Here is a 12126-nt window from a genome sequence, read left to right as displayed (position 1 = left end):
CCCCTCCCCCATATTGTCTATGTCCAGTTATTCCATTCTATCCTATTAAGTAGTTTTTAATGAAAACAAAACAAAAACCCAACTAGGTGCCAACATTCTTTATTGGCATTTTCACTTGGAAATCATTCATCTAATTTTAGGGAGCACTGAAATTCAGTTATACTTTTAAACTATGTCACTTTTTTCACTTCATATTTAGTTTGTCCTTTCTTTTTGAAATAGTTATGGTATCTGCTTATTAGCCAACTGGTATATAATAAAGCCACAATAATATCTATAGGCCATATGTCTATTTTGCTTGCTTTTTTTTTCAGGAAAACATATTTTCTGGGTATCTTCATTCATTTAAGAAGTTATATGTAATATTGTGTCTATCCCTAGCTTAACTAGTGATCTAAAACACAGCTTTAGGTTGTTGGAATGAGAGGGGTGAGACGACCAGGCAGGTAATAAATTCTGAGTAGAGTCTATTTATGGTTTCATCTTTTATTTCAGGCACTTGGTGGGTATTCAAATATTTCTTGAAACTGGATTAAATAAATCTCAGCCCCTCTGTTTCAATGTTACCACTAGTTATTTCACTAGTTTGTGCCATTAGGTACCCTTTGCCATAGTGCTGGATACAGTGTGAACAGCCCACATGTGGTCCTAATTCTTTTGTCCACACAGCTCTTTTCAAGGATCCAGTGGTCTATATTTTATCTTATATGGTTTGTATTCTTTTGCAACTCTGGATCTTCGAAGGATCAAATCTAAAGATGTTTGTAATGTTACTATGTGCTACCACAACATACACACAAACACACAGTTTTATTTTATTTTTAATGTGATTAATAATGATTTAGTTTTCAAAGAAGCAAATAATTACAGACAAGAGAAAACACTGCAGAGATGGTACCTGATCTCTGCTCTTCAGGCCACTGCTGGATTATATAGAAAAGAAACCTATATTCATGGTGTTTTCATTATTATAAAGTCAGAGTGCTGTGACTAATCAGGAACTAGCAATAATTTATGACAGAAACAATTATGTTTAGAATGCATGTCAGTATTTGAATCTGTATGGAAGGAAAAAAAAAAAAGAATGAAAACCTATGTCCTTTGGAAAGAAACATAACAAGAAACGCCCACAGATGCAACCTGCTGTTGGGAATGTATCTCTCCAAAATTCAAGGTACAAAGTTTGTTACATTTAATTTTCAAGTTTTCAACTTTCTTCTTGTTTTCCCAATTTAAGGAGATAGATTTATAGATTTCTACATTATTCAGGAATTACTAGAAATTTATCTCACTTTGAACATGAAAAGCATGTATTCTGTGATTGGGTAAAAAAGTTGTAATTGTCAATCAAGTTATAAGACAGTTGTCTGTAAAGTGCATTTCAAAGAAAAGTACCCACTAGGAGAGTAATTTAAAGTGCAATGTACAAGGTACTTTAAATAGTGCAAAGTTGCTAAATATATACATTATATGTGCCAAGTCCAAATAAAGCCAGATCTCATCTATCCCTAAGAGGACAATGGAGAAGTACTCTCGCATCTTTACTCCTTTGCAGGTGTAAGTATTTTGGTTTGTGTGTGTGCATGTCTACGTGACTGTGCATAAACATGTATTAACTGCTTGATGGCCTCTGCAGATGTCTGAAACTGGTTTCCTAGAATTTGAAACTTTTAAACAATGACATAATTATGCAATCTCCACTTCGATATGCAATTCCATTTCAAAGAAGCATTAAGCTTGTAATAATGGTTGAGCAATTTCAGCCTGCATATCTTGTAAGGCAGGTACTTGACTATGAATTAAATGTTTAATGAAAATTACAAAAAATACAATCACTATCATGCTGCCAAGAGATACCCCTATGAAATAAGGGTATGACTCCTCTTGCTCATATTCTCCTAGTTGGTCATTACCAAAGAGGAGTGTGGTACTCTGTGTATAAGGAATTGCTTTTGGAGATGCTGAATTGAGCAGATCCTGGACATTCCTTAATGATCCATTGTGTGGCATAGCGGTGATATTGAGGAGATGGCACAGCAGTGGGTACAGATCTGTGGAGTTCATGGCTTCTTTTGTGAAATTCTTTCTGAAGGCAGGACCGTGGGCTAAAAATATTGGATGCATTTCTGCTAATGCATTATCATAACCATGGTTGCCTACTGTAAAGAGAAAATGCATGAATAAGTTAGCCAACCAGATGGCATTAAAATGGAAATAACTGTTGTATGGTCAAGTTCTGAACTTAAAATGCAAATTTGATCTAATTTGACTTTAAAAATAAAATAATCTTTTACAATCTCTGCTGTTGTCAACCCCATAATTTACTTCAGGAAATGAAAGGTCAAATGATCACAAATGTTTTTCACAGACCAGTACTACCTTAAGCAGCAGAGGAAAGACATAGGCAAAGCCAAACCAAGTCAGGGAGACTGAATTTCTTTTTTTCTTTTTCTTTTTGTGGCTGGCAAACTAATATTCAGCAAATATTTATTGGGTGCCTACTATGTCCAATTTTTATTATAAAGATAAGGGTGTTCTTAGACTTGATTATGAAAACAATAAACTCATAATTACCAGTAAAAAGGAAAAACAATACGTAAAGAAAAACGAAAGATGTCACAGAAATCTAATCTTTAGCTAAAGCTACAATTCACTACTAAAAAATAGGCCAGGACTTGTAAGTAGAGTGGAAAAAATCTTGACTGTGGTGGCTTGGATCTGGATCCAACTTAACATTGAGTGCTTTAGTGTGGTTACAAATACAGTAAAACCTTTAGGATCTTCTGACATTTGTATCAAGTGATAGAAAATTGAAGGATGAAAACTGCATGATAAAAGCTGCCTTTTAAAGGCATGTAGGCCTAGCATATCAGGATACAAGACAAATTATAAAATCTGCAATTGACCAAATGGTTGCTATGTTTGTTTCTATGAGAAGTTGGTATCTAGATTCTCTGTCATGAAGATAAAGAGAATTCTCTCATATCACATTTCTTATTAGAAAATAAGGTTTAAAATTAAACCAGTATGATTTGTATATGACCTTTCTCTTTAGAGTTTGTTTTGTAGTGGTAGTACCTAACATAAATGCTGTTGACTCAGTACATAATATGTAATACCTTTCTTTTGAGATGGGGGTCTTGCTATGTTGCCCAGGCTGGCCTTGAACTTGCAATCCTCCTGCCTCAGCCTCCTGAGTATCTGGGATTACAGGAATGCACCACTGTAATCTGGAATTACAGTGTATGCCCAGGTAGTAGGCAATAATTTAATAAGAGATGACTAAGGGCAGTGGTTCTCAAACTTTGTAGATGAGACATGTGAACACACACATTGTTAAGCTCTACCCTCATGGTTTTTGGTTTAGTAAATCTGGATTGGGCCCAAGAATATGCATTTCTGACATTCTCAGGTACTTTTGATACTGCAGGGCCAGAAAACATAATTTGATAACCACTACTTTTGGACTTTAGGGCTTAATTATCTTGTGGTACTCTGGTTGACAAGGACTACAGTAGCCAATATTTAACTATTTGTTGAATAAATTAACATAATATAATAGAAATAGTACTGAAGTGTTCTGTCAAAAATAAAGGTGACCAATCTAGTGTATATGTAGTTCACAACACCAAAAGTTTTAGAATGCTCTTAAATTTATGTAAACTGTAAAATACATATCTCAAAGATAGCAATCCTTTTTAACACAAACACTACCTGCACAGTACACAAAAAGAACATACCAAGGTGGAAATTATTCTCATGGCAAGGAAATTATTTTTAAACACCTTCTTGAAACAGTTTCCCTGATATCATTAAATATCGGGGTACAGTTCTGTTATCTGTATGTACAGCTTTTAGGAACCAGAAACCAGGTACCGGTATACATCTACTATTATGAGTCACAAATACACTACAAATGACATTGTCATGCAACTGCTCTTCTTTCAGTGAATTAACATGATAGGATAAGAACCCAAGTCTACCTAAAGTTGTGTACAGTTTTTTCTTTTTTGGGGGGGGCGGGTGCAGGGGACGAAACCCAGGACTTCACGCATGCTAGGCAAAAAGTCTACCACTGAGCTACACCCACAGTTCTGTACATTTCTTATGTGTATATCAAGGACCAATATCTAAAAACATATCTAGATAGTTAAATACTGATACAACATGGGTCCTTCAACATTTAAGGTAACAGAGTAAAAATATCAGCAAGTAAACTGCTGTATTATCCACAGCCTCCATGTTAGCAAAAAACGATGCAGAATGGGAAGAAATACTATAACATACTCACACAGAAAGTCATCTGACTTATTCTGTAAAATATACCACCCTTCGTCAGCCACTGCTATGATTGGTTGAATTCGATCGTTGTATTTGTAGTGCCATCTCTCTGGAATCTCCTCTTTTTTGTAAACAGTAAGATTCGGATGAGCATGAGCCAGTGTTTCATAGACTTCATTAAATTTACCTAAAGAGAGAGGAGAAAAGGCACTCAGAACAGGGCTCTCATCACCATGAACAGCCAACCTCAGGCAGCAGACTCCTTGATGAACATCATGGAATTCAGCCAGACATAGAACCACACCACCTTGGAGAAAAGAATACTGAGGGACAAATAGAAATAATTACTCTTGTGTTGTAAATAAAGTCGCCTTACAGAACTGTGAGGACTTTTCATAGAACCAAAAAAATCTCTAAAGTCTTAACTATGATTATACACATGCATGCACACATGTGTATTTATTTGTGACACTAAGAAAAATGTCCAGGATACAACAGTCCCCAAATAAGAACAAAGAGCTAGGTTCTGATGTATAGGAGTGCAGAGACAGAATCTTCAGACACGAAAACATGGTATATAGAGGGTGGGGCTGGGAAAAGATGATGGAAAACAGCTGCTTGTGAAAGGTCCCAATACCCTGGAGGTGTTGCAGAAGTCCTCCCAGACCTGCACATGAACTACACCTGGGCACTGACTTCAATGCTTGTTTTTTAAATCCATTTCTTGGGGGCTTTGTCCCTGTCTCCCACACCCCAACAAGGGAACATGAATTCAGTTATATAAAGGAAATTGGTGGGCTAAAAATCAATTAAACATCAAGATAATACTTGTTATACATTGGAAACTTTGTGTGTGGGGATCTGTGCATACTTTAACATTTACTGCTCCATGATTCTTTTAATTCCTCTGTGAAGGACAGAATCCACATTTTGTGAGATATTGCAGATTTTAAAAACCTGTTCTCAGCTTTGATACCTAACACCAACTTATAAGGTGATCAAATATATCAGAAGAGTGGGCCAAGTCATATTCTGTCAATCATTTTGTGACCTCAGGATATTAAGTCTTTGGCTATCTTAAAATGAAGCCAATGCTGAAGTGACAGGTTTGGTACAAGGATCCAGTAGAGGTTCATAAAAAGTTCAAGGTATTGTTATTACTTACCCTGCTTATATGTAAGGAAAATGAATCTTAGGAGTAACAAAAGCCTTTCTCTTTATTGCACTGTTAAGCAGGTCCTATTTAAAGGTCTATAGGAGGCTTTAGAGTTCCATAAAATCAAGATAATTGTATTCAATTGTTGTGTATGTCTTTCTCAGTTCGAGAAGGGAGGTAATGGCTTTTATCACTGTGATTCCAAAATAGTTAAAAAACCTACTGCTATAAACATACAGAGAACATACATTTCAATATTTTATGAAAAAGGAAAAAAATCTCTAAGAAATTTAATCTTTTCAGCTTTAAGGATTAAATCCCAGAACACTATCACACAGGCAAGTATAGACACAGAAATGGAAAACACTTGTTCATTACATGCTGGGCAAATGCAGATCTAGCTTCAGGTCAGCTTTCAGTTCAGACTTACCTTCTTTTGGCAAGATGGCAGCTACTGGAGATTGGTCAACCAGGGTATACTGATCTTTATCCAGATACTGGTCAAGTTCTATTACCCTTTCCTTAGAACACTGGGTCATTCCATGATCACTTGTGATGATTAGGTTCACAACATTCCACAACTTTGCCTTTTTAAGCATCTGTATGAGATATCCTAACTTGTGGTCAATATCTGAAATGACAGGCCCCATGAGTGGACTGTCAGGTCCCAAATGGTGGCCCATGTCATCTGGGTCTTCCCAATAGAGAAGACCAAGATTTATGGGCTCTTTTGATGTAAACCATTCAATAATTTTGGCAACTCTCTCTTCAAATGAGACGGACTCATTGTAAGGCATGTAGTAAGTTGGAAAGCTCTTATGGATCTTTACATCTGCTCCAGGCCACATGGCTGCACCACTAGCATGTCCTGCCCTCTGATTTGTGATCCATATTGGTGTTGCTTCTTCCCAAAACTTGGGATCATAGATATTCATGTGATCCAAGGAGAAAGATTTGTTCAGAATAGGATCAAACATGTCATTTGCAACAATTCCATGATTCTCTGCAAAGAGGCCAGTGACCAAAGTATAATGGTTAGGGTAGGTCTTTGTAATAAAAATATTAGTAACTTGCTTCACATGAACACCGTATTTCATAATGTAATGAAAATGGGGTGTTGGAACTTTAAATAAGTAATCCCAACGGAATCCATCAAATGAAACTAGCAAGACCTTTTGCTGGTCTGGTTGGAGAGAAAATGTAGTTGAAAGAGTTAGTGCAGCGAGTGCAAAAGATGCCGAGAGAAGCTTTGAAGTCATTTTCATGGTACTGGATCAGTTCAGTGTAAGGTAATCTGTAAAATAAACATAAAGAAGTTAATGGCAGCAATTTGTTTTGTATGCTTTACTCCTACCCAAGATACTGCTTAGTCATTCCAATTACATCATAGCTGAGAGCCTGGAAGAATGACGTGTGACAGAACTCCATCTTCAACAAGAGACCTGGGGTCCACATGTTTAAGAAAGCTAAGAAGTTTAATTGCATTTTATTTTCTAAGAATTTTCTCAAAGGAATTATTGAAATTGACTCCCAGTAGCATTTAAAATGAATTTTTTGTAGTTGTAGATGGACAGCAAGCCTTTTTATTAATTTTTGTATGCAGTGCTAAGGATCGAACCCAGTGCCACACACATGCTAGGCAAGTGTTCTGCCACTGAGCCCCAGCCCCAGCCCCAGCCCCCAATAGCATTTTTTAATATGATATCATTTACATAAATTTTTCAGAAACATTTTCAGGTTTATCCAGACTTCTGACCAGGATTTTTTACAGTCAAATACCTAAGAATATATTCATCATGGATGGAACTTAGCAACAAGGATATATATTAGTAAAGCCAATAATGATGCTATTTAAACACATGCATGAGCACCCACCCCTCCACAAACATACTTTTCAAAGCCACACTTAGGTTAGCTAAGAAATCTCTTGAATTCAGCTTTTGACATCTTCCTAATTTGAACATGGTGAAGTCATTCTGAAGATTTAAAAATAGATCCTGTCTTGCCTTGATATATCATAGAGAAAGGTAAATAAAACCTGCTTGGCATGCTTGCTTTGCTTTCAGAAGTACAAACCGTTTGGTTCATCATAGAGGTATCACTACAGAGGAAAGTACTTGAGCTTGGTTTCTTGAAGTGAAATAAAATTTATGACTTCCAAATATATTTGTTAAATGTATTCTGTACTCATTTAATAATACAGCCTTCTATACTGAATGATTAGATTTTAAACTAAGTATAAATAGAAACATAATTTTTAAATTAGATGTTGACCTTCCTAATGTTACAATTAATCAACAGTTAATCTTATCAGTAATATGTACAGAAAAAGTATTTCCCAGGATTAAATTTCTTTGGAATACAATTGCTGTTTTTAATTTGCATATATTACAACAAAACCAATAATAACCTTTTAATTCTATTTAGGAAAGCTAATAAGAGGCAGTATGGAGAAACGATTTCATGTGTATGCTTTGTTGTTTCTCATTAATTCAATCAAGGATCTTGTTCTCTCCCTCTCGGGTCCATCTTGCAGGAAGATATTTATAAGCCCATCAAAACCTGACTTAACCAAAGGTTGGCTAAGAAATTTCTTGAATTCAGCTTTTGATATCTTCCTAATTTGAGCATGGTGAAGACATTCTGAAATCCGGAAAACAGATTCTGTCTTGCCTTAACATATTAGAGAGAAAGTAAATAAACCTGCTTGGCATGTTTGCTTTGCCTTCAGAAGTACAATCTGTAAATGATGTATATTAGTAGCTGAGGGCGATAATTCTGCTTCATTTTAAAAACTGGTTTTACGTTACTTTAACTGAAATTGTTTTAGGTATTGCTCTCAAGACAAAGGCTCAAAAATTAAAAACTATTAAATTTTCCCTTTCTGAAAGAAAGCTAAAAATAGCCGCAACAGGAAAGTGCACATTGGAAAATGCAAATTTATTGACTAATGTATCTGGCTGAGGATATGTTCCTCCCTCTCCTTTCTTCACCAATTTTCTCTCCCACCTTCCTAACGCAAAGAAGGCTCCTATCAACCAAATAAAGGCTAAACAAAGAGTCGACTACGTGGAACACCTGGCTTTAATCTATTTTAACAAATTCAATAATTGCGGTAAACAAGAAACAACTGCTTTCCTTGGGCAATCAGTCAGCAAATATTAAATGTGGTCTAGAGATTAGGGATGTTTGGTAAGAAGAAAGAACCAACATTATCACATCGATGACATAAAGCAAAAAACAGAGATGGGGGGTGGGGATGAAAGAAATCATATATTTCTTTTCTATGGCATAAATGCTGCACGAAGCCCTGGGATCTCTAGATGTGGGTCCAGCTTTCCCCAGGCTGCTTTACGGTTCCTCCTCCCCTTCAATCTCCCCCGCAAACAACCTTGGAAACCTGGAGGGAAGGGGCACCAATCAAAGGGCAGAGGAGGAAGGTGAAGGCGGAGTGGGTATATAGAGAGCAGGTAGCCGGCAAGGGGAGGGGGTTGCATCTCCTCATCTTCTCCACCTGGGCTCCACGCTAGCAACCGAGAAGGGTCGCCCTGGAAGGTACGTTCCCTGTTCCCAGACCTCCCTCCCCCGAGGCGGGCGAACGTTCCCTCGGGGGCTGTCTGGGTGCGCACTACCGAGGCGGGGCGATAGCTCTGGGGCCCACAAAGCCGTGTGGGCTCCCGGGGGGCAGGCCGTCCACCCCGGACTCTTACCCTCGAAGCGATCCGGTCTGTCCGCATCGGGTGGGGACAATAGGAGCGAGGGCCTGGAGGAGGCTCCCTCTGGTAGACCGAGTCACAGCCGGGAGGTGGCGGGAGGAACGAGGGGGAGCCCCCTGAACCCGCAGCCGCTCACCTGCCAGCAGCCTCCGCGCAGAGCACCTGACCCGCGCCGCCGACCGCCCAGCTTCTTGGCTCCCATTGGCTGCTGCGGGATTGTCACCTCTGCGGGGCTGCAGCCCGGAAGCCAGGCTCCTAGGAGTAGCTGCGCCGCCTGTCAATCAGTGGGAGCGGGGGCGGGCTCTGCTTGGGTTTGGAGGATGGAGAGGGAGGGAAGCTGGGGGACCAGAAAGCCTGCAAGGACCCAACTGGTAGGCCCCACCGGGTGGGGAGGCTAAGACGCACGTCACTGGGCGCTCCCTCGGGGCCTGTCCCTGTTCACACACACAACGTTCCGCACTGTGGCTGTTCTAGACAACCACTTCTGTCAGTGATGCTGAGAGACGTTAAAGCGCTACCGCTGCGGTTGGTGTCCTCAAAGGCTGTTTTTTGTTATAAGCTACTTTTGTTCTCTCCTTTGATCTGTCACCCCCAAGCCCCGCCCCCTCCCCTACATCACATCTCCGACATGGCAATTTTCTTCAATTTCTTTTCTCCCTCAGTTGTTGGGATATCTTACCTCAAAGGATTTAGTAGTCATTACTGCAGCCCATTGTTTGATGCCCAGGTTTTTGCATTTGAGATCTCTGGGGTTCTGTGGAGAGAGATCTAGCAGTAGCACCTGAAAACACTCAAATTAAACCGGGCCAAGCACCGGGAGACAGGCAGAACAATTGCTCTGATGGTTGCATCTAGGCTCCAGACTCTAACAACATGCATTAAAATTACAAATTTCAGGCCTGTGATTTCTCTTTCCACAAGTCTTAGGTGTTTTTGGTTCGTTAGTGCCCTTCTTTTTTTTTTTTTTTTTTCTTTTCATTTCCTTCCTTCCTTTTATTTATTTTTTGTTGTGCTTCTGGAGATTGAACCCAGGGTCCCTCTACCACTATACCTCCAGCCCCTTTTATTTTTTGAGACAGGGTCTTACTGAGTTGCTTAGAATGGCCTTGATTTTGTGACCTTTCTGCCTCAGCCTTTGTAGTAGCCAGGCATGGTGGCCCATGCATGCCTGTAATCCCAGCAATTTGGGAGGTTGAGCCGGGAGCATTGCAAGTTAGAGGCCACTGTGGGCAGCTTAGCAAGACCCTATCTCAAAATAAAAAAAAAAATAAGAAGGGATAAGGATGTAGCTCAATGTCACAGTGCCTCGGGATTCAATCCCCAGTGCCAAAAGGGAGAAACAACAACAAAATAATAATACAATGGCCCTGTTTCTTTTCCTGGATTGCAGTGAATCAATTTTTCAGTTTTTCAGTAATTGATGATATTTTTAGGTCTGAGAGGTCATGGGGAGTGCATAATTTGCTAATTTGACCCCAGCTGTATTTACCATGAATTATACCATTGACATCAAGCTACTCTGGAAGGATCTGTTCATCTACCCATGTCCCAGTCCTAATTAGATAGAATTCTAATTCATCTGTAATAGGCAATAGTATCTGTTCAACTGTCACCATCTAATCTAAGTAGCTGATAAAAACAGGAGCATATTAGCAACAGTGGCTTTGCTCTTGTCTAGAGCTCATGGGCCCTGTCTGATGTGCTGGAGCTGTAAAGGGCACAGACATTGCTGCTGATATTTAATTACATGAAGTGAACCTTTTAGTCATTGCCTTTTCTTTCTTAGCTTCTAATAGAGGGGCATTCCCAACTCCAGCCAGAGCCACCTGCAAATTGGGTCATACCATCCTGAAGGGCATTTGGGCACTCTGCCACAGCCTTTTATTGTTTTTGAGTTTATGGTTTGCAACATGTGGGATGGGGATTAAAGGTAGGCTGGTTTTGTGTTTAGCCAGACCCAAAGACAATGAAGCTGAACAGGTTGTTCCAAGTCCCCAAAGCCCTGTCCTTTGAAATTGCTCATACTTGGAACGAAGTGGTCCAATCTTATAAGCTTTGCCTTCCTCAAAGAGACAAATTCTGCGTTCTCTCAAAACATTGAAAGAACAACTTACGCTTTTCAGAGAACAGGATAGTGAAGACAGGCCTTTATGTGGGTCATTAAATATTGTAGGACTCTGTTCAGCTGACAATCTGCCTTGCTCTGCAAACTTTTATGGGAGTCATGATTGTATTTACCAGCTACCCCTGTGAAACAGGCATAGCACAGCTGTTAACCACAATTCACAACACAGAAAAGCACTCATGGGCTCAGAAAATGTCAGAGTTACCTTCTAGACTCCATATAACAACATCTGATGATCAACTAGTAGGCTTGAAATATAATTCATGTTGCTAATGGGAAAAAAATCTGGTTTAAATAGTGCAGAGGAATATTAAGTATCCATTGATGGAATTCATGCTTATACATCTGTACTTTGCCTGTTGTCTCCATTTTTATCCAGTTGCAACTATTGCTTGGCAAGTTATGGCAGAGTAAGCCATAGCCCGTCACTATGACTATTCTTTTATTCTGTACCACTGAATTGGTAGACTCCTAACTGAGCTAGTGATATGTTTCTAAATTAAGGAGTAACACCAGAATCAATCCCTCCCCCAGGTTTGGGGTCAGGGTCAGGGTGCGGAGGACCTTTTGCCTTTTGAAGACCCTAAACAAGTCTAATAAGGGTTTAGAAGCTGAATTTTCTTCTTCAGGGGCTGGAAGAGTTTTGTGCTAAAAAACGTAATAAAATCTGTTCTCCATGAAATAATCAAGGCTGGCTCTACCATGGATATTTCATTTTTAGAACTAGGCTCCATTATAGGGAAAACAAACAAATTATTTTATAATTTAATAAAAAATATTTAAAGTTGGACTAAATAACTGAAAGAAAGTCTCCCTTAATCCTTTATAGAATATTCTGCAAAATGTGG

General features: G+C 39.1%; 1 protein-coding gene across 2 annotated transcripts; it reads right to left on the bottom strand.

The window, feature by feature from the left end:
- Positions 1–847: 847 nt before the first annotated feature.
- Enpp5 (ectonucleotide pyrophosphatase/phosphodiesterase family member 5) lies at positions 848–9324 on the bottom strand. Of its 2 annotated transcripts, none has more exons than XM_026394453.2 (4): positions 9148–9324; positions 5868–6731; positions 4292–4468; positions 848–2159 (listed from the first exon to the last, which is right to left on the bottom strand). In XM_026394453.2, exons 2-4 carry the CDS (start codon positions 6700–6702, stop codon positions 1732–1734), a joined length of 1440 nt encoding a protein of 479 aa, XP_026250238.1. In that variant the 5' UTR covers positions 6703–6731; positions 9148–9324; the 3' UTR covers positions 848–1731. The 2 variants fall into 2 exon arrangements, with proteins under 2 accessions (XP_026250238.1, XP_077657979.1); XM_077801853.1 differs by having other exon boundaries at positions 2076–3201.
- Positions 9325–12126: the final 2802 nt, after the last annotated feature.

Source organism: Urocitellus parryii, chromosome 8, assembly GCF_045843805.1.
Source record: "Urocitellus parryii isolate mUroPar1 chromosome 8, mUroPar1.hap1, whole genome shotgun sequence".
Lineage (NCBI taxonomy): Eukaryota > Metazoa > Chordata > Mammalia > Rodentia > Sciuridae > Urocitellus > Urocitellus parryii.
This window is presented reverse-complemented; position numbering and strand designations above follow the sequence as displayed.